The sequence below is a fragment of the Phyllobates terribilis genome, unplaced genomic scaffold (genome assembly GCF_046119375.1).
Source record: "Phyllobates terribilis strain yellow unplaced genomic scaffold, ASM4611937v1 Scaffold_2__4_contigs__length_985480577, whole genome shotgun sequence".
In the NCBI taxonomy this organism is placed as follows: domain Eukaryota; kingdom Metazoa; phylum Chordata; class Amphibia; order Anura; family Dendrobatidae; genus Phyllobates; species Phyllobates terribilis.
The window spans coordinates 440,293,246-440,318,263 of NW_027362762.1; the positions used below are offsets into that span (position 1 = coordinate 440,293,246).

Genomic DNA, 25,018 nt, shown 5'->3' on the forward strand with positions numbered 1-25,018 from the left:
CATTGACCGCTCCTGCCGGAGATTCAGCTGCTCCCTGTCAAGAGAGCAACGATTTCCCTTCCTGACGACAGGGCGGGACTACTGGTGTCATGCTGACTGACAGCCAGCTTCCCCCAATTAGGCAGCGGACAGCCAGCTGTCAATCAGCCCGGATATATCCTTTAAACTAAAGTCAGCAATACCCAGTAATATAGGCGGGATCGGTCAACGGTGTAATGTATATGGGAGCCTCCCAACTCTCTCCTGAGATATATTCCAAGCATTCCTGTGTATGAGGGAAACGGGAAGTACAGCTGTGCTCAAAAGGTTACATACCCTGGCAGAATTTTTCCTTTCTTGGCCTTGTTTCAGAGAATATGAATGATAACAAAGAAAACTTTTTCTCCACTCATGGTTATTGGTTGGGTGAAGCCATTTATAGTCAAACTACTGTGTTTTCTCTTTTTAAGAGACCCATCCAAATGACCCATATTCTCTGAAACAAGGCCAAGAAAGGAAAAATTCTGCCAGGGTATGTAAACTTTTGAGCTCAACTGTAGCTGTTGGCTGAACGATCATGCAAATGTTTATGGGGGTAGCACTGTGGCTCAGTGGTTAGTTCAGTTGCCTTGCAGCGCTGGGGTCCTGGGTTCAAATCCCATCAAGGACAACATCTGCAAGGAGTTTGTATGTTCTCCCCGTGTTTGCATTTTCTCCAGTTTCCTCCCACACTCCAAAGACATACTGATAGGGAATTTAGATTGTGAGCCCCACTGGGGCACTCAGCATGCGATAATGTATGTAAAGTGCTGAATGATATGACGGCGCTATATAAGCCATGAATAACAATAATGTTAATAACATTACCAGCACTACCTCAAACAGCTGAAACTGCTACCCAGTAGTATTCTGCATAACACATTTCTTGACATACATCTTCCATCTCTCATGTGGCATCACACACATATACGTTGCACAATTGATGCAGGTCTGCCTCACTGCATACATTATAATACGAAGCATACATTTGTATGCAGTGCTGAACATACCTAACTAATAATGCATATCACTTCCTAACATGCTGCATTCATAAGATTACATAGCACATGGCATTGCATGTACTCACAGTTATATGTGAATAGAATGGCATCAGTATTAGTATTACTAAATTATTATCCAGTATGAACCACTATGATAAATGTGGCACATTTAATCTCATTTTAAGTAGTCTATATTTTAGACAGTAATATTACAACTGCCCCATTGAACAAATAAAAAATAATCTCACAAATAAAGCAATCAGTTGATAAATGCCACTGACAGGTCATGTGAGTGATGGTAAGGTTCCACGGTACTACAGATACATGTGGCAGAATACCACCTCCACGTGCTGGAGTTTGAATGAGTGCAAGAGTTTGCCAGCAATATCGCAAACCTTTGTGCTTATTCACCACTATGTGTTGGCATGGTTTTCTGCCACTTCCAGCCACCGTACCCTCACATCTCATTATAATGGCACTTATTAAGAGTTGCAATCTATTATGCAGCAAGACGTCAGTTCTTGATGTGTTAGGACTAGGTGAAATGGTTATGTGTAAGAATCTGAGCAACTTTAACAAAGTGATGGTTTGATGACTAGGCCAAAGCATCTCCAAGTCTTGTAGGGTATTAATAGTATGGCCTGGTTACCATCTACTACAAGGTCCAAGGAAGGCAATGTCAATGTCATGTCTGATGGGAGTATGAGTCTGGATAAAAGTGTGCAATATTAGGTATAGGTGAATTCCCCAATGCAAACCAATGCAATGACCAATTCACAAGGGAATGGTAATGTCCAGTTGTCAATTTATTCATAGCTTTACAGGAGGATTAACAAAGGAATAGCACAAAAGACTGTTAAAAAAAGGTGCTTTATTGTGTTGACTAAAACAGACATGTCAACAGAGATGGTTCCCTTTAATTATTCCTACAATTTCATTAGTAGCCTATCATACAAACATAACGCATGTAATTAATATTAGTGTATCATGCAGTCTTCGCCTAACTTAAATGTCAGGGATTCACAGAGACGACACCAGGAAGATCACACAATATCTCACCGTTGCCATCACTCTGTCAAGATTTCATCAGGGATCCGCGAGCACACGGTCCCCACTACTCACTATGTAGGTATCGGAAAGCGACCAGTGAGTGTACGGTGTCACACCTCCGGATTCCAACGCATGGAATATGTGTATATGCCCCCTCTACAGTCACTGTCAGCTTCACGATAGCCCAATTATTAATATTATTCGCTGCCACCACCATCCAGATTTGAAATATAATACAGGCTGGGGCCGACACCTGCATTCTGGTGGCGTATGACTTCGGGGTAGGGAACGATTACAGATCAAAAGAAACAGAACTATTAAATTTTATATTTAATCCAAAAAGGAGGCAGTGTTTAGGAAAAATGTACAAGGATTTTACAAAGGGGACAATTACAATACAGAATAGACAGTTACACAACATAAAACAGGATTAAAGAAGACTTACTATACGATCGCTGAGACGATTCAATATAGGTGGAGGAGGGCTCCCCGATTTGATTAGACTGTTATCAAAAAGATCCGTTGCTTATTGTGATGAACCCGTAGCCGCCATCTTGGTAATGATAAATCATATCCAGGGATGGCCACACTTCAGCAGCCCCCACCCTTGGGACCTTCTGTTAAAACGTCAACTAGATAGTTTCCCCCCATCCAGGCTCCTGTAAGATAAGAAGCCCCAGGGCCTACTTAACACTTGAATGCTAGGAGCTTCAAAGACTTCGAGAGGAAACACAGCCAGCAGGGGGGGGGGGGGGGTGCTTCGTCCATCTGTAACTGACCATTTGTCCCATAGGACTAGTTTCTTTGTCTGTCACAAGCATGGAGGCATAAGATATAGAAACATGAATAGTACACGCATGAGCCATTCCTGAGGACCGTATGGTATCATAATTGATATCAAAAGGTCGGTTACGGCGGCCCGAATCCATGGGAACCCCTGGGGGTATCCTGAGACCATCCCAGAAGAAGTTATTGGGTTCCTTAGAATTTGGGCTTCTGATCGAAGTTAGACCTGAGGGTGGAGACTGAGCCATCTGACCTCACCAGCAGTGGGCGGGACGGGGCAGGTAAGATAGCAGGACAGACAAGAGATAAGTCAGTCTTGACCCAAGAGTGGGGTGCTGAACATCTGAGCACCAGCTGAGGCCACCAAGGGGAGGAGCAGTTTGACCATGCGGTGGTAGGCCTCAGCCTGTAACAAAGAACCGTGCCTGCGACCGCAGAATCCTCTCCCTGCGTCACAAGAAAATCAAGAAACCGGTAACTGATATGCTGTGGTGATTCTGTGTGTTGTATTCCATTGTTGTATAGTTTAGCCTGACCTTATACCTGTGTATATTTAGTTGTATATCGTGTATCTAGTGTATTATTATAATCAATTACCTCAAGTAATTGTGGGCCTGCCTTTTATTCTGCATAACGAACGCACGTCCGTGTGAGCTCGGCTCAAGCCAAAAACGCTACCCAGGGTTGGTTCCTGACCCGATATAGGCCCATTCACGGACTGGGCGTATATCTAAAATAGGGACTGGTGGCAGCATACCAACTGGGGATTGGGGAAGGCTGGTAGTGACGGTCGGAGGTTCAGATATATATATTCCTGGCGCGGCCAAGGAAGATATATATACCGCCCTCACTACAGAGGGCCCCGATACCCAGTAGGTTACAGGACAGTCTCTCTGGCGACCGCTTATCCTAGGTGCAGTTCCTTGACTGACCTGAGGCTAAGAGGGCGCTAGCGAGTTGTGCTGTGTAGTGACGTTACGGTTTAGTGACGTTGAAGGGATAACACTCTACCGTGTTCCCTGCGCTGGTTGCAGCTACCTGGCACTACTTTCTCTAGGTGCAGTACCTTGACTGACCTGAGAGGTAAGGGGGCGCCAGAGAGCTGCACCCACCGGCCGGCTTTCATCACATTGGTGGCAGCGGTGGGATTGTAGAATAATAGTGTTGTGGGACCCCTACTCCCAGGCACTAAAGACTGCCAGTGGTAACTTCCACTGCTGGAGTCTTAAGGTCAGCCCAACGTTAGACGGTCAGGCTAAAAGTATAACAAGGTGTGTGCAAACTCAGGGTTGCAGCGGTGTCGGTTACCAAGATGGCAGACGGCACCAGGAGCAAGACCCTGCAGGAGGCTAATGCTACGGTCCGTGTGGCAGGAGGGGAGGACATTGTTACTCATGGCGAGGAGGAGTCCAGCCCGGGCACCTCAGGGAGCCAGTCCCCAGTATACGGTCCCGCAGTGGGCTGCCCACCACCTACCCAGCCCAGCCTGTCCAGATCACAAGCCCTTTTACAAGCGGCTATGGCAAGTCTCCAGTCTCATGGCCATGGCGATGCCGTCTACAAAACCCTCCTGGCAGCATCAGAGAAGGCAGCGGAGGAGGAGCGCAAGGCAGCGGAGGAGGAGCGTGCAGAGCGGGCTGCGGAGTGGGCTGCGGAGCGGGCTGCGGAGCGTGAAGCTGCAGAGCGCCGGGAGGCTGCGGAGCGTGCAGAGCGAGCTGCGGAGCGCCAGCACCGACTGGACCTGGCCCAGCGGGGGCTTCCGCTAGAGCAACCAACCCATCAGGAGACCAAGTCGTCCAAAGTCCGAGCTGAGGACTTCCCTCTACTGGAGAAGGATGGGGACCTGGACTCCTTTCTGGTGGCATTTGAACGGACCTGTCTTCAGCACCATCTGGCCCGGGATCAGTGGGCCAGATACCTGACCCCCCGTTTGAGGGGTAAGTCCCTGGATGCCTTGGGGGACTTACCTGCCGGGGAGGTACAGAACTACGACTGCATCAAGTGGGCCCTGATCCGGCAGTACAACCTCACTCCCGAGTCGTACCGCCAGAAGTTCCGGAGCCTGCTGCGTGGCCCCAAGGACACCTGGACCGATCATATGCGGGCGCTGTTGAGAGCCGCAGAGCACTGGACCTCGGGTCTAGCGCTTACTACCCGCCAGGAGGTCCAGGAACTGTTCATCATGGAGCAGTTCTTGTGGAACTGCCCAGAGGACCTCCGACAGTTCCTCCGTGACCGAAAACCAACAGGGGCTTCTGCTACAGCCGCCCTGGCAGACGAGTATGCCAATAACAGGGCGAATGAGCTGAAGAAGTCTGCCAGCAGCACCTGGAGAGGGGGTAAGCCCAATCATGCCCCTGTTTCCCCGGCCCCTAGAACACAAGGGGTGTATCCCCCTGTTGCCCTCTCCAGGCAAGGACCAGACGTAAGACGTTGTCATCTATGCAACAAACCAGGACACTTTAGGGCTGAGTGTCCCCAGCGCCAAAAGACCCCATCCCAGTCCCAGAGAGCGCCCAATGTTTTGTGTGTGGGAGGGGGTGGTGGTAGGTCCCTGGACAACATCCAACCCGTCACCATAGGCCGTTCTGCGGTCATGGGACTGCGGGACACTGGCGCTGAACGAACACTGGTACGGTCTGAGGTGGTGTCCCCCCAGGACTTGGTACCAGGAAAGACTCTTTCCGTCTCCGGGGTTGGAGGCGTGGAGCCGGCACTTCCCGTTGCCATGGTGTATTTGGACTGGGGTGCCGGGAGGGGGATGCGGGAGGTGGGAGTAACGCCAAATATTCCCGCAAATGTTTTATTAGGGACCGACTTGGGGCGTCTAGTATCGCAGTATGTACCCTCTGAACCCCCAAGTTCGGCCCCCCAAGAGTGTATTGATTTGTCTGCTGCTAATGCCAACCATGTTGTATGTAGTGTGCATCCTGCTGAGGAGGAGGGAGTGAAACCTGAGGGTAACACCTGCACAGACAGAACACAAACAGGGTTAGTGAAAGCAGGTGGGGAGTGTGGGGATGCCCGCAGAGGTGCTCAGCCGGCGTGCCGTGACCTCTTGTCCTCCGGTGAGGGAGGGGGCGGGCAGGATTCTGTAGAGGGAAGCTCAGGGATGGAGAGGGGGGCAGCTACCGGCAGTGTAGGGCTCCCAGGGGTATCCAGGCTGCTGAGTATAGGCCCACTGCAGGGGGAGGAACAGGCCATGGGGGGTGGGGGTGTCCCAAGAGAGGAGCCGCCAGGTAAGACCCCAGGGCAGGAGTTCCCCACATCCGAGATGTCCAAAGGCCTAGGAAGCCTGCCTGATCGGGCGGCTTGGTCAGAAACAGAGGGGAAGCGGGCACTACCCACGGTCACAGCGGTCATAGCCGCTGTCACCAGGAGTGGGAGCGCCGGAGCCCAAGGAGCCTTGCAGAGGTCCGACGGCTTCCCCACTTCTGACCAAGTGTCTGCCGGGTCAGACAGCGGCCAGGTGACATGCCCGGAGGGGCTGACGGAGGATGTGGCAGTTTCGTCGATTCTGGCCACATCAAGTCAGGAATTTCAGGCTGCGTTGGAAGCAGACGACAGCCTGAAAGCTCTCAAGGAACAGGCGGCACAGCCTCCCATGGAGTCAGACTGCGAGCGTGTGGTCTGGGACCAGGGACGGCTGTACCGGGTAACGGTCCAGCAGGGTTCACCGGAGGCGTGGCCCAGGGACCGACAGTTAGTGGTACCCTATCCGTTCAGGGCGGAATTGTTGCGGATCGCACACGAGATTCCGATGGCCGGACACCTAGGGATCGCTAAAACCAAGGCCAGGATAGCTCAGCATTTCTACTGGCCTGGGATGGGAGCCGCGGTGGGTGCCTACTGCCGTTCGTGTGACACCTATCAGAGGGTGGGGAAGGCGGGGCCGCTCCCCAAAGCCCCACTGGTAACTCTGCCAATCATCGAAGAGCCTTTCTCGAGGGTCGCTGTGGATCTTATTGGACCTCTGTCCACTCCCAGCCACTCCGGGAAATGCTTCATACTCACGGTAGTGGACTATGCCACCCGGTACCCGGAAGCGGTAGCTTTGTCGTCCATTCGGGCCGACAAGGTGGCTACCGCCTTACTGGAGATCTTCTCCAGAGTGGGTTTCCCCCAGGAAATGCTCACCGACCGAGGGACCCAGTTCATGTCGCGGCTGATGGAGTCCCTCAGTAAGCAAATGCAGGTGCAACATCTGGTGGCCAGCCCGTATCACCCACAGACTAATGGCCTGTGTGAGCGGTTCAATGGCACCTTAAAGCAGATGCTTAAGATGTTGGTCGACTCCCACGGGAGAGACTGGGAGCGTTACCTCCCACACCTCCTATTTGCTTACCGGGAGGTTCCGCAGGCCTCAACGGGGTTCTCCCCCTTTGAGCTCCTGTACGGGCGACGGGTACGGGGCCCCCTGGCTCTGGTGAAGGAAGCATGGGAAGGGGATTTGGCCACCCCCAAGGTGTCGGTCATCGAGTATGTCGTGCGCCACCGGGACAGGATGATGGCCTTGGCAAAGCTGGTGCAGGACAATATGGCCCAGGCCCAGGCCGACCAGAAGCGGTGGTACGACCAGAATGCTTGTGAGAGGACCTACCAGGTGGGTCAAAAGGTGTGGGTACTGGTCCCCGTACCACAGAACAAGCTTCAGGCAGCCTGGGAAGGTCCCTACTTCGTGCACCAGAAACTCAACGCCGTCACCTATCTGGTCACCCTGGATCACGCCCGTGGAAGGAGGAAGGCCTTCCACGTGAACATGATGAAGGCTCATCATGAGCGGGAAGCGACTGCCCACCCAGTGTGCAACCTTCCCGAGGAAGGAGAGGTAGAAACCCTCCTGGATCTGCTCACCCAAGCCAAGGCGGGTGGGTCCATCGAGGATGTGGGGGTTGGCCACCAGCTCACGGAGGACCAACGGTTCCAGCTGGGGACCACCCTGCACCCCTTCCGGGGGCTGTTCAGCAGCCTGCCCGAAAGGACTGAGATGGCTGTCCATGACGTGGACACTGGCGATCACCCGCCGATCCGGCGTTCAGCATATCGGGTCTCTTTCGAGGTGCAGGGAAACATGCGCCAAGAGATAGACGAGATGCTGAAGCTGGGGGTGATCCAGGCATCCAGCAGCGCGTGGGCCTCGCCTGTAGTCCTCGTACCAAAGAAGGACCGAACTACACGGTTCTGCGTGGACTACCGGGGGCTCAACGCTGTAACGGCCACCGATGCGTTCCCCATACCACGCATCGATGACCTGCTCAATCGGATGGCCGGGGCTAAGTACCTGACCATCATGGATCTGAGCCGGGGGTACTGGCAGATTCCTCTGACCCCCACGGCAAGGGAACGCTCTGCCTTTATCACCCCTTTTGGACTGTACGAGTCCACAGTGATGCCATTCGGCATGAAGAATGCCCCTGCCACTTTTCAGCGGATGGTCAATACGCTGCTTGAGGGACTTGAAGGGTACGCGGCTGCGTACTTGGACGATATTGCAGTCTTCAGTCCCACTTGGGAGGATCACCTAGAGCACCTGCGGCAGGTGCTCGGTCGGATCCACCGGGCAGGCTTGACCATCAAGCCGGAAAAGTGCCAGCTGGGCATGAGTGAGGTCCTCTACCTGGGTCACCGGGTAGGCGGGGGGGGTTCTGAAGCCAGAACCTGGGAAAGTGGATGCCATCGCATCCTGGCCCACTCCTAGGACCAAAAAGCAGGTGATGTCCTTCTTGGGGACCGCCGGGTACTATAGGAGGTTCGTCCCACACTATAGCACCCTGGCCAAGCCCCTGACGGACCTCACCAAGAAGAAGCTGCCCGTCGCAGTCGACTGGACAGTCGCCTGCAAGACAGCTTTCGGGGCACTCAAGGCCGCCCTAAGTAGCTCCCCTGTACTGCAAGCTGCCGACTTCGACCGGCCGTTTGTGGTACAGACCGACGCCAGTGACTTTGGCCTCGGTGCTGTGCTAAGTCAGGTCAACACGACAGGCCAGGAACATCCTGTCTTGTACCTGAGCAGGAAGCTACTGCCCCGGGAGGTGGCTTACTCCACGGTGGAAAAAGAATGCCTGGCAATTGTATGGGCCCTGCAGCGTCTGCAGCCCTACTTGTACGGGAGCCATTTCACCGTGGAGACGGACCACAACCCCCTCAGCTGGTTACACACGGTCTCTGGGTCGAATGGCAGGTTGCTACGCTGGAGCCTCGCTCTCCAGCAGTACCACTTCTCCATTCGCCACAGAAGAGGCCGTGACCACGGTAACGCTGACGGGTTATCCCAGCAAGGGGAGGGTGCAGAAGGACGCACAGGGAAAAACAGGAATGTGCTACCCCCTCGCGCCTTCGTATAGGGGGAGGTGTGATGAACCCGTAGCCGCCATCTTGGTAATGATAAATCATATCCAGGGATGGCCACACTTCAGCAGCCCCCACCCTTGGGACCTTCTGTTAAAACGTCAACTAGATAGTTTCCCCCCATCCAGGCTCCTGTAAGATAAGAAGCCCCAGGGCCTACTTAACACTTGAATGCTAGGAGCTTCAAAGACTTCGAGAGGAAACACAGCCAGCAGGGGGGGGTGCTTCGTCCATCTGTAACTGACCATTTGTCCCATAGGACTAGTTTCTTTGTCTGTCACAAGCATGGAGGCATAAGATATAGAAACATGAATAGTACACGCATGTTGCGTGGGATGGGCCAATAAAAAATATCATGGCGTCCCGGAGCCATTGCGTACACAAGCCTCCGCGGTAGACGTTGGTACGTGCTCTGGAAGCCAAGATATAGCGCTGAGCCATTCCTGAGGACCGTATGGTATCATAATTGATATCAAAAGGTCGGTTACGGCGGCCCGAATCCATGGGAACCCCTGGGGGTATCCTGAGACCATCCCAGAAGAAGTTATTGGGTTCCTTAGAATTTGGGCTTCTGATCGAAGTTAGACCTGAGGGTGGAGACTGAGCCAGCTGACCTCACCAGCAGTGGGCGGGACGGGGCAGGTAAGATAGCAGGACAGACAAGAGATAAGTCAGTCTTGACCCAAGAGTGGGGTGCTGAACATCTGAGCACCAGCTGAGGCCACCAAGGGGAGGAGCAGTTTGACCATGCGGTGGTAGGCCTCAGCCTATAACAAAGAACCGTGCCTGCGACCGCAGAATCCTCTCCCTGCGTCACAAGAAAATCAAGAAACCGGTAACTGATATGCTGTGGTGATTCTGTGTGTTGTATTCCATTGTTGTATAGTTTAGCCTGACCTTATACCTGTGTATATTTAGTTGTATATCGTGTATCTAGTGTATTATTATAATCAATTACCTCAAGTAATTGTGGGCCTGCCTTTTATTCTGCATAACGAACGCACGTCCGTGTGAGCTCGGCTCAAGCCAAAAACGCTACCCAGGGTTGTTTCCTGACCCGATATAGGCCCATTCACGGACTGGGCGTATATCTAAAATAGGGACTGGTGGCAGCATACCAACTGGGGATTGGGGAAGGCTGGTAGTGACGGTCGGAGGTTCAGATATATATATTCCTGGCGCGGCCAAGGAAGATATATATACCGCCCTCACTACAGAGGGCCCCGATACCCAGTAGGTTACAGGACAGTCTCTCTGGCGACCGCTTATCCTAGGTGCAGTTCCTTGACTGACCTGAGGCTAAGAGGGCGCTAGCGAGTTGTGCTGTGTAGTGACGTTACGGTTTAGTGACGTTGAGGGGATAACACTCTACCGTGTTCCCTGCGCTGGTTGCAGCTACCTGGCACTACTTTCTCTAGGTGCAGTACCTTGACTGACCTGAGAGGTAAGGGGGCGCCAGAGAGCTGCACCCACCGGCCGGCTTTCATCACACTTATAGTACCTATATCCCCCTGGCAAAGAATATGGATCAATTTTCAGTCGGCTCTTTCATGCCGAAGAGGGGACCTACCCACACACCCCTTGTGCCGACATCATGTGGGCTGGGCATCACCCTTCATGTTTTTATTAAAAATGATACTTTCTGTGATAATTCATCCCTGATTGCTCGCAGAAGCTTGCAAGCAATGCCATATTTTCCGTTTCATAATTTCCCTTAATTTAGAGACCACACATGGCATAGTTGTGATCTGCCATTTTGTTACTTTTGCGCCACAGCTCCCTGGAGGGGTTTACGGCTACAAAAAAATAAGCATCTTGTTCCTTGGCTGACCCTGCCACTAAAAATATGGGTGCCATTATTATCAGAATTATGGAGCTTCAGTTATTCCATATTTCATATCGGCTCCGGTCGGACTAGGGCTTCGGCTAAACTCCCTTTGACGCCCCGGGAATCAAGTTTCAACAGTTAGGTGTAAACTGATTGCAAGCCTGTGTCTAATCATCCCCTGCTTCTGCCAGGGAGAAAGTTCCTCGCATTTTAATTAGGTTATAGCTTTACAAGTCACTTCTACTGTAGGTGAAAGTTTGCAGAGAGACAGATACTGGATTGTCAGATCTCCTCTTGTGAAAGATGGGGGATAAGGGAGGGGTGAGAGGGGTTCAGAGTTTTGGGAGAAATTGTTAATATTTTCTCAATATTTCCCTGACATGTCTTCCTCTTTGAGGTGGCGTAGGGGCTGATTTAAAGATCGCTACTTTAAGCCCACCTCCTGGCCCACCTTCCCTGCTGATCCGACAAGCCATGGACCCAACTTGCCCACCACCCTGACCGACTGGGGATCCAGCTTTCCAATCACCCTGACCGGTTCGGGATACATTTTCCCCACACCTCTGACAGGCTATGGGTACCTTCCTCTCATACTCCTGACAGACAGGGAGGCACACCTTTCTTTCACGTTGCCCAGTTGGGGGGCCTACCTTGGGAGCCGTGCTCACTAGGGGAGAGCTATGACCGGCCATGTCACAGTCCGCCGTGACCCTGGTCGGCGGCAAGGGACCACCTTCCCTATGATCCCCGTGTTTCTCCCCATCCTGTCTCATCCCCTCTGGAGCTGTGCTAGTCTTGGGGCAGCTGCCGCTGACCAGGTCACTATCTGGCGTGACACTGGTCACCTGCACTGGACGACTTGCTTCCCTGCGTCCGTGACTGCTCCCATTGCCCGTAGCATTTATGCTGGCTCATTTTAAGGGATCCACAGCAGCATCACCTCGTGGGGTGAGGTAGATAAGTTCCCCTTTACCACAAAACACACTTTTATTATACATCACATTGACATTATTAACAGTGGCATTACATGCCATATCAGATCTGGGAGGGTTGTCAGGAAATCGGGCAACCAACCGTCCCAGATCAGTTCCCAATAGCACGTTAGTGGGGAGTTTCTCCAACACTCCCACTTCCCTTAACCCCCTCCCCGCACCCCAGTCCAGGAAAACTAGGGCCATCAGTATGGGACGGCGAACACCCCCAAAACCAGTGACAACCAGGGTTTTCACAGGAATGAGTTCCTCTGGTAACACAAACTCCGGTCGGATGAGGGTACGTTCTGCGCCAGTGTCCTTAAGGCCAACAGTAATGGTGTTGCCCACAGTAACCGGTTGTAGGTTCTCACAGGCCCAACCAACCGCCCCACCCACAAACAGAATGGCTGCAGTAGGCCCTGGGCCTCAGATATGATGTTCATCTTCTGTCTCTCTGGGCAGACAAGGCTGATGGGACCTGTTTGGTCACAAATATAACACTTACGGGAGTCAAATGCAGGCCATGTGCTGGAAGATGAGGCAGGAACCGCTGAGGGCCTGCTGGCTGGAGCACTGGGGATGGTTGGCGGCTTACCCTCTCTCCAGCTGGCGGCAGCTGACTTCCACACCTCTGGTGTGCGGTTGGCCTCATAGGCATCCGCGATCTGGGCTGCTTTGGTGGCTTCCTTTGGCTCCCAGTCCAGCACAAACTGTCTCACCTCCACAGGGCAAAGACGAAGAAACTGGTCCTTCACCATCAGATCCTTCAGGTCCTCGGAGGTGGTGACTGACAGTCCTCGGATCCACTGCTCAAAGTTGGTCCTGAGCCCATCTACCATGTTAGTGTAGCTGTCATGTGGTCCGCGTTGAAGGCCTCTGAGCCCTGGGGTTAAATACCTGGCTTACTGGGCTTCAGGCAGCTGGTACTGCCTGCAGGCTTTTTCAAACCCACGCAAAAATATGTCCAAGTTCCCGTCTTTCTCCATTACAGGAAAATTCTCCGGAAGGGGTTTAAAGCTGTTGGTGCTGTTGGACTCATGGATCTGCAGGGTGGATGACTCCTTCTGAATCCGAGCTAGCTCCAGCTGGTACTGTCGCTGCTGTTCAGCAGCCTGTCGGTCAGCTTGCGCCTGACGTTCCTCACGGTCAGCTTGGGCCTGGCGCTCAGCTCTCTCAGCCTCTCGCTCCTGGAATTTCAGGATCAGCTGCGGTCGTCTGTCAAGATCGTCTGCGGCAAGCTGCTCCAAGGCCATCTGCAGGTGGGTGTCCACACTACCCTGGCTGCGGGTATGGCTGGCAATCACAGGTGGGACCGCTGAAGCAGCGCCATCCGAGCCTTTCCTGGCCGCCCCATCATCAGGGCTTGGCTGTTGGACTGGCTCTGCGGCAGATTGCAACAGTTCAGATTTATTTGGGCCTTGTTTTTGCCCGTGAGGTCAATCTGTCACAGCTCACAGGGGGCAGTGAGAGTGACCTTCGACTGCTGGGTATACCACGGCTCTTCATGTGTTGCCATCGTTGCCAAATTAAAGATAGGACAGAAAAACAAGAGAAGGGGAGAGAATGCAACTGTTACACGTACAGTAATGTCCCAGATAGAAAAAATATTAAAACACTGAGTCTGATTTCTTAAACCTCTGCACAGAATTCTCGAAATAACCGTGCAAGTTTTCAGTGGCAGGAATGATTGCTCAATCCAGCCACTGATGTTCTGTAATACCCCACCGCTTGTCACCAATTTGTCAGGGATTCACAGAGACAACATCGGGGTGATCACACAATATCTCACTGTTGCCGTCACTCTGTCAGGATTTCATCAGGGATCCGCAAGCACACAGTCCCACCTACTCACTATGTAGGTATCAGCAAGCGACCAGCGTCACACCTCCGGATTCCAAAGCATGGAATATGTATATACGCCCCCCGTTCGGTCACTGTCAGCGTCGCAATAACCCAATTATTAATATTATTCGCTGCTACCACCGCCCAGATTTGAAATATATTACAGGCCTGGGCGGACGCCTGCGTTCTGGTAGAATATGGCTTCAGGGAAGGGAACGATTACAGAACAAAAGAAACAGAACTATTACATTTTATATTTAATCCAAAAGGGAGGCAGTGTTTAGGAAAAATCTACAAGGATTTTACAAAGGGGACAATTACAATACAGATTAGACAGTTACACAAAATAAAACAGGATTAAAGAAGACTTACTATACGATTGCTGAGACGATTCAATATAGGTGGAGGAGGGGCTCCCCAATTTGATTAGACTGTTATCAAACAGGATCCGTTGCTTATAGTATCTGAACCCCCCTATGGCAAAGAATATGGATCAATCTTCAGTCTGCTCTTTTATGCCGAAGAGGGGACCTACCCACACGCCCCTTGTGCTGACATCATGTGGGCTTCATGTTTTTATCAAAACAGAGACCACACGTGGCGTAGTTGTGATCTGCTATTTTGTTACTTTTGCGCCACAGCTCCCTGGAGGGGCTTACGGCTACGAAAAAATAAGCATCTTGTTCTTTGGCTGACCCTGTCACTAAAAATATGGGTCCCATTATTATCAGAATTATAGAACTTCAGTTATTCCATATTTCATATTGGCTCCGGTCGGACTGGGGCTTCGGCTAAAACTCCCTTTGACATCCCGGGAATCAAGTTTCAACAGTTACGTGCAAATTGATTGCAAGCCTGTGTCTAATCATCCCCTGCTTCTGCCAGGGAGAAAGACCCTCACATTTTAATTAGGTTATAGCTTTACAAGTCACTTCTACTGTTTGTGATAAGTTTCAAAGAGACAGATACTGGACAAACAGCTCTCCTCTTGTGACAGATGGGGGATAAGGGAGGGGTGAGAGGGGCTTCAGAGTTTTGGGAGAAATTGTTAATATTTTCTCAATATTTCCCTGACAATAAGATACAAACATCCATTAGCATTTCGGTTAGAAGAGCATGCAATGCTTTTACTTTATACATTTACTACCTATAGTGTATATAAAAGGATTGGATATCAGATTGTCTACAGCACTTATTAGATACTTCTAAAATGCTTGCAGCTTAGCCATGAATAATGCTCCAGTAAATATTAATATTGTGTTTGTGTTCACGTCTATGGCAGGAGGGTACTGGATCAGCGAGCTCCTATCTCTGTAAGGTGATCTGTAATGACTGCAGCATGAGCTCATACCCTGCATTACAGTCTAGTTAGACGGATGCTAGGACATAAGATACTGTGGCAGCCAAACGCAAAGTGCTTTAGTCATTTAAAAAATGTTGGTTAGTTCTAAAGCCGGATATCTGTGGAAGAATTCCAATAAATTAAATTAAAGTGATGGAGTACCCGGCTATACTTAGACTGGGAATTGCTAATAAATACTCTGTGATAAGCACAAGATGACCCAGCCCTGGAATAATAACCCCTAACTGTTACTCCAGTATAAGAATAAATCTTTGGAAACCCAATTAACGCCATTTTTTCCATAGTGTTTAACCATAGCAGCCAGCTGTATAGCAGTAGTATATGGGAATTTAAGAATTCCTATTCACACATTGCATTTACATAAATGACATCTTGCTATAGGGACGTGTTTATGGCTGTTTTTGCTAAGGATAAAAATAAGATAGCATGTCATCTTTAACACAGCAGTACGTTGGCAGCCAGACCAGGACAGTCCTCACTACTGCAGAGCAGATGGCATCTGTGGCCGTGCATTCTTTGCGTCTCCATTGTTTACCAGACCCCATCATGACATCGTGGGATGTTTTTGCTCAACCAAGGCTACATTCACACGTTCAGCATTTGGTTCTGTATTGCAGTGCTACGCCACTTCCAAGCCAAAGCCAGAAGTGGGTGAAAAATGCAGAAGTGGTGCATTTGTTTCCATTATACTTTTCCTCTGAATATTCCTCCCCTTATTTTGGCTTACAAATACTGATGTAGAATACTGACCAAATACTGATCGTGTGAATGTGGCCTAATACTGATACAAAAAACTGACCAAAATATTGATGCTTGGAGGAGGCATAGAACTGTAATTTTTAATTTAATACAGCGCAAACAGGTCAGGTCCACCATAGTGAGAAACGCTTTTTATTAGTAGCTGATGTACACATGCAGCAGTGGAAGGTTTTATCCAGGATTAGAAAAAAAGGTCCACATTTTCTTTTAGAGAAACAGTACCACGCTCATCCAATGACTGTGGTTGGTATTGCAGTTCATTCCTATTCAAGTCAATGAAGGTCAGCTTGAACCTGATACAACTAAATGACCAGAGTGGTGCTGTTTCTTGGAAAAATTGCAATCCCTTTTCTCTTATTTTAGGCAATCTGATAAAAGATTAGGTAAAGTATTTATCATGTTTGTTCATATAGCGCCATCATATTTGTAGATCTTTACAGTGACATTGCTGTGTCCACTGGCACTCACAATCTAGATTCTCAAACAGTATGTCTTTGGAGTGTAGGAGGAAACCCACGCAAACATGGTGAGAACATACAAACTCCTTACAGATGTCGTCCTTGGTGGGATTTGAACCTAGGACCCCAGCGCTGCAAAGCCACAGTCCTCACCACTGAGCTACCATGATGCCCATAAATCCCTTATAAGTGGTTTTGCAGTGCTACTCTCTTACATTTGACATTGGGCATGAGGAGAGGCTGCTGAAAACGAGAGGGACTATTCAACACACAGTTGACACAGACATCATGTATGTGATCTATCATTCAGAATAGGCCACATGCCTCAACAAATGTCCCATCCGCTAAGTAGCAACATCTCGCCATGCCTCATTTCGGATTGGGCAGAAAACAGATCACAAATCCGACATTCAAGATCCGAGTACGGACTGCAGTGTCAAGACTGACCGCAGGTCTCCTTACCTGAACTCAGGTGCATCATAGGCACAAATGAGGCTGTTGAGTTCTAATCAGGAGACCCGAGGCCTGTCAGGACATCAAGGTCCATACTCAGATCTTAAATATCTGTCCTGTGAAACAGCAGTGACCCAACATCACCAACTTCAGAAATGTTGACATTACATTTACACTTTCAGTAAATTCTTAATATTCTAAAATAAAACTGTGCAGTTTTCTGTTGGGTCAAAGATGAACAAGCACTGATCTTCACATATTGCTTTAAATTTCATGGCAGAATGGATGCTTAATACTATTTATTGACTGACACCCCTATGCACTATTTATTCATGTCTACAGATAGCATCTTTCCATTCATCTGGAAAACTAATTAGAAAGAATACGGCTACTGCATTGCAGAGGAGCTGTAATAGCTTCTAAATGTTGCCAATTTATCATTAGTTTCTACTGGTGGCTCTGGCCCAGCAGGTTAGTCTGATTAAGTACAGACACATAGCAAGCACTGGGAGATGGATAGCACATTGACTCACCGGCTTCTTTTATGTCCAGATTTCTTCTTCTTTCTTTTTTTTGGAGGAGGTGAACCTGAGCTGCTCAGTCTTCTATGTGTCCTAAGGGAAAATAAAGAACTTTTATTTAGGCAGTTTATTTTAACAGTTATATGCTAGTTTTAACAAAAATATAATTCAGTTAAAGAGATTTTCCACTACTTTTACAATGATGGCCTATCTTTAGGATCATCAATGTTTGATCGGCCGGGGGCCGACACCCGGCACCCCTGCTTATCAGCTGTTATCAGGGTCGGGAGCAGGAAGTACTCACTTGCGGTGCTGGCCGTCTACTTGTAGTGGCAGAGGCAGGATGTGTATTGCCCTGCTGCGGCCATTAAAAGTAGATGGCCAGCTCTTCAAGTAAATGCTTCTGGCCAGCGCTGCCGCGACACCGATAACAGCTGATAAGCAAGGGTGCCAGGTGTCGGACCCCAGCCTGTCAGACATTTATTATTCAATAGTAGACAACCTCTTTAAAGGGGTTTCCACCTCTGTGGTCATTTTTTTTATTACCTAAAGGGGTTGTCCACTACTAGAACAAGCCCTTCTCAAAGCATTCAGATTGAGAAGGGGTTGTCCAAGTAGTGGACAACCCCTTTAAATGCATTTACTTGGGGGATTTTTGCAATTCAGTTTCATTCAAAGTTGTTGCCATGTTTTGCTTATATAGACTCCTTGTTTCTCTGCATGTTCAACTTTGATGTGGTCCGGGGTTATAATTCAGCTGAGAGCAGTTACAATAAAGAGAAAGAAAGAGTTAAAAACACCCTCATTGGACCATCAGACCAAAGGATCATGCAGACATCCATGGATCCCCAACCATAATAGACAGACTGGCCGCTGGTCTCCTGACCCGCGAGTGACAGCCTCATAGAATACATGAAGCTGTCACAATCCAGTTGGCAGATGCGCGGCCAGTCCGTACATTAGCGGTCCATGCTCGGAACGATTTGCATGGATGTCTGAGTGAGCACTAAGGCCACAATCTGACATCCGTGTTTGTTCACATAGGATAAAAAATGGTGTCATCAGTGTTTTGGATCTGAGTTTCATCAGTGTTTGGGCAGTTTGTCAGGATTTACCATCAGTTTTTCAAAAGTGATTTTCCAATATGGATAAATAAATTAGAGAGCATCTTGTATACATTACAATGTTAATCAGGGACAGCACACAGATTGGGCACTGATGTCATCCGTGTGCCCACAGACTTCTATTGGAACGTTTCATCCATTATGCCTGTAACTTGCCACATGATTTAAGATAAAAAACCAAACCAGAAATTCCATTTGCAGACATGTGTTTCAGGGCTGATTGCACCTCCTTAGTGCAATGCAGGAGGTCTAATTTGGCTGGATGAGAGCCATCTGACAAGGAATTTAAAGGGATGGTCTGAAGTCAAACTAAATTTCATTCTAAATCTCTATTTAGTGCTGTAATCGAAGCTATTTTCTAATATGCTTGTATTAAAAATTCCCTACTGTTCCCTAACTACACTATCTAACTGCTATTCTATTTTTTCCAACTTCCTGTGTGATGACGCTCCGTTTGAGAATCCCAGTGCATGCTGGGATACTCAAAGGAAGCGTCATCAGAGCAGGTTGCAGAGGATGCGGTCACTGTCACAGCCCCCTCCCTGAAACAAAGCATCATCAGTGACACTCTTTTTAGGGGCTGTGCTTGTCCCTGCTGTGTCCCGAGCTGTGCACTGTGCGATCTGCACACTGACAGCGTCCACTCTGTTGTCAGGTTAGATCAGTAATAATCAGCCGCCAATAGAGCGGTGTCAGAATACCCGGCATGCAGGAGACATCACTATCGGGGGCAACGCTAGTCTCCTGCATGCCGTATATTCTGACCACACACTCTCTTGCCGGCTGATACTAATCTGAGACGACAACAGAGTGGACGCTGTCAGTGTGCAGATCGCACAGTGCACAACGCGCAGGGACCAAGCAAGGACTAGCACAGCCCCAGAAACAAGAGTCACTGATGACATTTTGTTTCAGGGAGGGGGATGTGACAGTGACGGTAGCCTCTGATATCTGCTATGATGAAGCTTTGTTTGAGTATCCCAGCATGCATTGGGATTCTCAAACCAAGCGTCATCATGCAGGAAGTAGGGAAAAAATAGAATAGCAGTTAGATAGTATACTTAAGGAGCGGAAGGGAATTTTTAATATAAGTATATTAGAAAATAGCTTAGATTATAGCACTAAATAGATAGGGATTAAGAATGAAATTAACTTTGACTTCAGACCACCCCTTTAAGGAGAAATGTTTCTCCTTGTGGAAAGTGCCAGGCCAGCGTAACCTTATTCACATTTCAGTATTACATCAGTGTTTTATATCAGTATTTTTAAACGAAAAACAGGAGTAGACGCTACAAAGAGAAAAACTAATGAACGATTTTTCCTGTTCTGTGGTTTGGAGCCACTTCTGGTTTTGGCTCACAAATGTGGTTGACGTATGGACCTTAATGGTAGCCGAGATAAAGTAGGACAAAATGATAATCATACAAAAGAAAAAATAATTAAAAAAACCTGCATTATTTCATTTATTATTTTGCCTTTATATTATTATTTTTTTCTTAAGGTTTTATCGGTAAGATACTTTGCCTGCATTCACCAGACACAGATAAGATGTATCACATTTGACACATTTTAGCGGCTAACCTGAAAGGAACAGAAATGAATACATCTTCATTTCATTCCATTCTTTTTGTCGGATTCTCTATTCACCACTGTTGCTCAATGACTATTTTTCAAAAGTCTAATTTCTCCACTCCCCCAGTCCAGCCCTCCTTTCTATTCCGCTTATCCTTTAACGAGCGGCATTAATAATGAAAATTATTATACGGCAGAGGGCAGACATTTTTCACCATTTAAAGCATTTAATCAGGAGCCGTTAAAAATCAATCATCTTCAGTGGCACATAGTGAGCGGATTTATCTCATCTCCCCTGTGACCAGCAATTTGCTGCTTGAATTCCTGCTTCTTTCACATAGACATTAAACCAGCCATCATTAATGGTCAGACATTGGGTACCTTGTCCCTGTGACCTCTTCACTTCAGCCCCTCATTACAAAGACCTCTCAAAAAAGTCCTTTTGCCGCAGTGCTCACAATGAAACTCTGCAGAGAAAGACTCTTGCTTAGATAGGAGATCAGTCGAACGTATAAATGGCTTTCTACTCTACCAGGCTCTTCTATGTACATTACCAAATGATCGCATTGTCATTGCTACAAGTAACATTATTCTAAAGTGTTAACATTTCTAAGCTATCTATGCACTTCTAAAATGTCAGCTCGGCAGAGCGTTACAACTACAACCTTCCCAAGTTCTTCAGAAGAGTTTGGCATCTTTGAAGGAGCCTTTGAAGTGACGAATTTGGCCAAAAAAAAACTGTTGCCAACTTTTGATAGCACTGCTCACAGCTAGTAAAAATGTCTGAGCACGGCTGTAAGCAGAGATTTTATATGAATACATTAATGCGTGACAACTGCTAGAGCAATTTATTTTCATGAACTCCTTGATGATATGTTACTGAGAGTGGTGACAATGAGGAAAGGAGTGATAAGGATGGGGAATGGCAAAAGTGTTGGCAACAAGAATATTTGCTTTATTTTTTTTGTTGTTAGATCTTAGAATATAGAGAACATACTAAAAAAAAGAGAAAGAAAAAGAATCTAGGTGGAGAATTGTTTTTGTGGGATTTGTTTTTGGTGTATTTATGGTGTTGTAAAAGTGACATGTTAACTTTCTTTTCAGGGTCAGTATGTTTATGTATCAAACTTATATAGTTGTCATTACTTTTGCTACTTAAATGAAAAAAAAAATCTTAAAAAATAAACAAGGTTTCATGTCATTTTCTCAGAGCCACAACTATGTAATTTTTTCATTGATTGGTTTTGCTGATTGTTAGGGGTGAGGTGAGCAAAAAAAACAAAACAGCAATTCTAGTGATGTGTGTTTTTTACAGCTTTTTTCCGTGTGGAACAAACTCTGTGATATTTTCATAGTTTGGACTGTTACGCAAGCAGCATTATCAAACTTAGATGCTTTGGCTATTAGTAACTGCAGCATCCAAGGGGTTAAACATCTGGATTTAGGATGCTGTATCCCTTAGATGTCATTATTGTGCCTGTTTTACGGTTTCAAATAATGACCTGATAGAGGGAATAATGAATCTAACTGACAGCTGCTGGAATCCATATGCAACTGCCAGTTTGATTCCAGTGAGGCAAAAATGCGCCAGTATTTTTAGACTTGGTTCAAACTGAACTTAAAGGGGTATTCCCATGTCCAAGATCCTATCCCAATATGTAGTAGTTGTAGTAATAATAATATTAGAAAATACCTACAATTAGAAATGCAGTATAGTTAGTCTGATCTGCCATGTTGTTTACCTGTAGGGCATTGCAGTAGCTTAGGTATCCCTGACCATTAGTACATGAATGCAGCGACAGAACCACCATCAGTACATGAATGCAGCACCACAACCACTGTCAGTGCATAAATGCAGAGCCAGAACCACCGTCAGTACATGAATACAGCACCAAAACCACCGTCAGTACATGAATGCAGTGCCAGAAGCATCATCAGTAGAATGCAGTGCCAGAAGCATCATCAGTACATGAATACAGAGCCATAACCACCATCAGTACATGAATGCAGAGCCAGTACCACCACCATTAAATTAATACATCACCAGAACCACCATCAGTACATGAGTATATCACCAGAACCACCGTAAGTACAGAAATACATCACCAAGCTTAGCATAGTGATCAATTGCAGTTTCAGGTTAGCCCCATATACACTTGTAAAACGTCAACCTGCAACTCCCAGAAGGTCCTTAATAATAGTAAAGAGATACTGGGAGTTATTGTTACTAGTCATCATCAGACTGCAGAAAAATACAGGAACCACAATACTGATGAGGCGTAGTCAGTATCACAAATAAATATTTACATCCAGGCACCTTATATATGACATCTTCGTTCACATCTCTTTTGTCTCCAACCCTTTTGTCATAGTAGACACCATGATGAGATGTCATGCCCAGAGCTCCTCTCTGCAGACTTCCCTCAACTCTATCTTCAGCAGAACTTTCCGACACGGTGCTCTTAAAAATAGAAGTATCATTATACTGCCCCATGAATGAAAATATCTCCCTTGCTGTACCTCTGAATAATTGCCTCTCACTGTGCTATCTGCTCAAAATATCCCCCAAACTGTCCCTATCTGTTATGCACACGCCCGGGCTAAGCGGCGTGTGCGTGGGATTGGTAGTGATTCCACTGGACCGTGCCGGAGAGTGAATGCCTGGAGGGGCGTGACTAAGTATTCACCCGATCCGACCAGGGTCGCACGACGGCATACGACGCCAGTGCACCAAGGAGGAACCGAGCAGAGGGACCAGGTGCTACTCCAGGACAGACCCCGGACACGGCTGTTGACCCACACAGGGGAATACAGGAACAGGCTGGTAGGCTGGCACACAGACTGGAGGGTATAGGCAGGCACGACTGGTATGCAGGCAGGCGGGTATGCAGGCAGGGGGGTAAAGGCAAGCACAGCTAGAGTGCAGACAGGGAGGCACTAGCAGGTAGGAACACAGGCGGGATAGGACCCAGTACACACTGGGACTCAGGAACAGGCAGGTTAGGCTGGCACAGACTGGTGGATATAAGCAAACACGGCTGGTATGCAGATGGGTGGATACAGGCGAGTATGCAGGCAGGGAGGTACTGGCCGAAAGGACGGGCTGGAGCACAGAAAGGTTAAGACCCAGTACAGACTGGGTCACAGAACCGCAGATGCGGTAGACAACCACAGCAGAGAGGGAACGCCCGAAGCGGTGGGCAAGAACAGAGCAGGACGGGGCTGCAGGAGCAGCGAGCACAAGCAGGGCAGGACAGGACTGCCGGAGCAGCGAGCACAAGCAGGGCAGGACAGGACTGCCGGAGCAGCGGGCAGAAGCAGGGCAGGACAGGACTGCCGGAGCAGCGGGCAGAAGCAGGGCAGGACAGGACTGCCGGAGCAGCGGGCAGAAGCAGGGCAGGACAGGACTGCCGGAGCAGCGGGCAGAAGCAGGGCAGGACAGGACTGCCGGAGCAGCGGGCAGAAGCAGGGCAGGACAGGACTGCCGGAGCAGCGGGCAGAAGCAGGGCAGGACAGGACTGCCGGAGCAGCGGGCAGAAGCAGGGCAGGACAGGACTGCCGGAGCAGCGGGCAGAAGCAGGGCAGGACAGGACTGCCGGAGCAGCGGGCAGAAGCAGGGCAGGACAGGACTGCCGGAGCAGCGGGCAGAAGCAGGGCAGGACAGGACTGCCGGAGCAGCGGCCAGAGGAGTCAGAGCAGGCTAGGCTGAGTAGGGGGGACAGGGCTCTGTTCACACGGAACAGACAGGAAGGGAAAGGCAGAGCCAGACACCCACAGGGTACTTGCAGTGAAGTAGCGAGTGGACCACAAACTCACAAACGGGAGAACAGAGACAACAAGCAGGAGTAAGGTACGAGTTCAGACTCTGCAGAAAAAGGAAGGGAACGGACATAGAGGAAAAACAGGTAAAGGATAGGAGAGAGTTCAGACTGGAACTGAGTGTACGGAGGAGACCGACACTGCAGCGGGATACAGGAGCGGGTCTGGGAATACGGCCCCCAGAGAGGCAGGAAGAACAGGCAAGGAGCGTGTTCAGACAGGACAGACAAGATACAGGAGCGGGTCAAGGGAACCGGCCCCTAGAAGGCAGGAGGAACAGGCTAGGAGCGTGTTCAGACAGGTAAGACAAGATACAGGAACAGGTCTAGGTAATCGGCCCCTAGAAGGCAGGAGGAACAGGCTAGGAGCGTGTTCAGACAGGTCAGACAAGATACAGGAACAGGTCTAGGTAATCGGCCCCTAGAAGGCAGGAGGAACAGGCTAAGAGCGTGTTCAGACAGGCCTGGAAATACAGCCTCCAGGATAGGCAGACAGGAGAACACAGAACGGGACCTGGCACCTTCAGAGTGCAAGCACACACTGAAAGAAACACTTATGCTCAGGCAGGGATAGAAGGGAGCTGCTGAGCTATATACCAAGTGACAGACAGCAATAGGCTGAGGACGCACAAGGGGTGTGACCCACAGCAGGTACAAAAGGCAGGAAGTGATCGGGCGCCGCCCTTAAGCAGCAGAAACAGACACAAACAGACAGCATGGAGGGAAGCCAGAGAGACATTCTGGACAGGAGATCAAGTGCGCCCTCTTGCACAGTGGGAGATGGACCACCATGCAAGGACGCCGCCAGGTATGTTACAGTACCTCCCCCCTTACGCCCCCTCTTCTTCAGGCCTGCCAGAATCTTCCGCAGGGAATTCGAGGACCAGTCGTTCACTGGGTTGGAGGGGGACAGAGACTTAAGGGTAATCTCTGCTTCGAGGTACATCTTGTCAAGCTCACAGGAAGAAATAGACGGGTTATCAGGTACATAATGAGGAAAAGTCACTGTCTCTTTGTTATCTGGTGGTATCCCGGAGGATTCAGGAAACAACTGGAGGTCCTCCGCCGGGTCAGAAGAGTGCAGAGGCTCAGAGAAAACAACT

The 25,018-nt window shown here is 49.0% G+C and overlaps 1 protein-coding gene across 8 annotated transcripts in view; it reads right to left on the reverse strand.

Moving 5' to 3' along the window:
* SRRM3 (serine/arginine repetitive matrix 3) overlaps positions 1-25,018 on the reverse strand; it is a 598,168-nt gene that overhangs the window by 101,626 nt on the left and 471,524 nt on the right. For all 8 annotated transcript variants that reach the window (XM_073665425.1, XM_073665430.1, XM_073665431.1 and 5 more), the window contains one exon: positions 17,414-17,494. In XM_073665425.1, the coding sequence (XP_073521526.1) occupies positions 17,414-17,494 (81 nt within the window). The remainder of the gene's footprint in view (positions 1-17,413; positions 17,495-25,018) is intronic.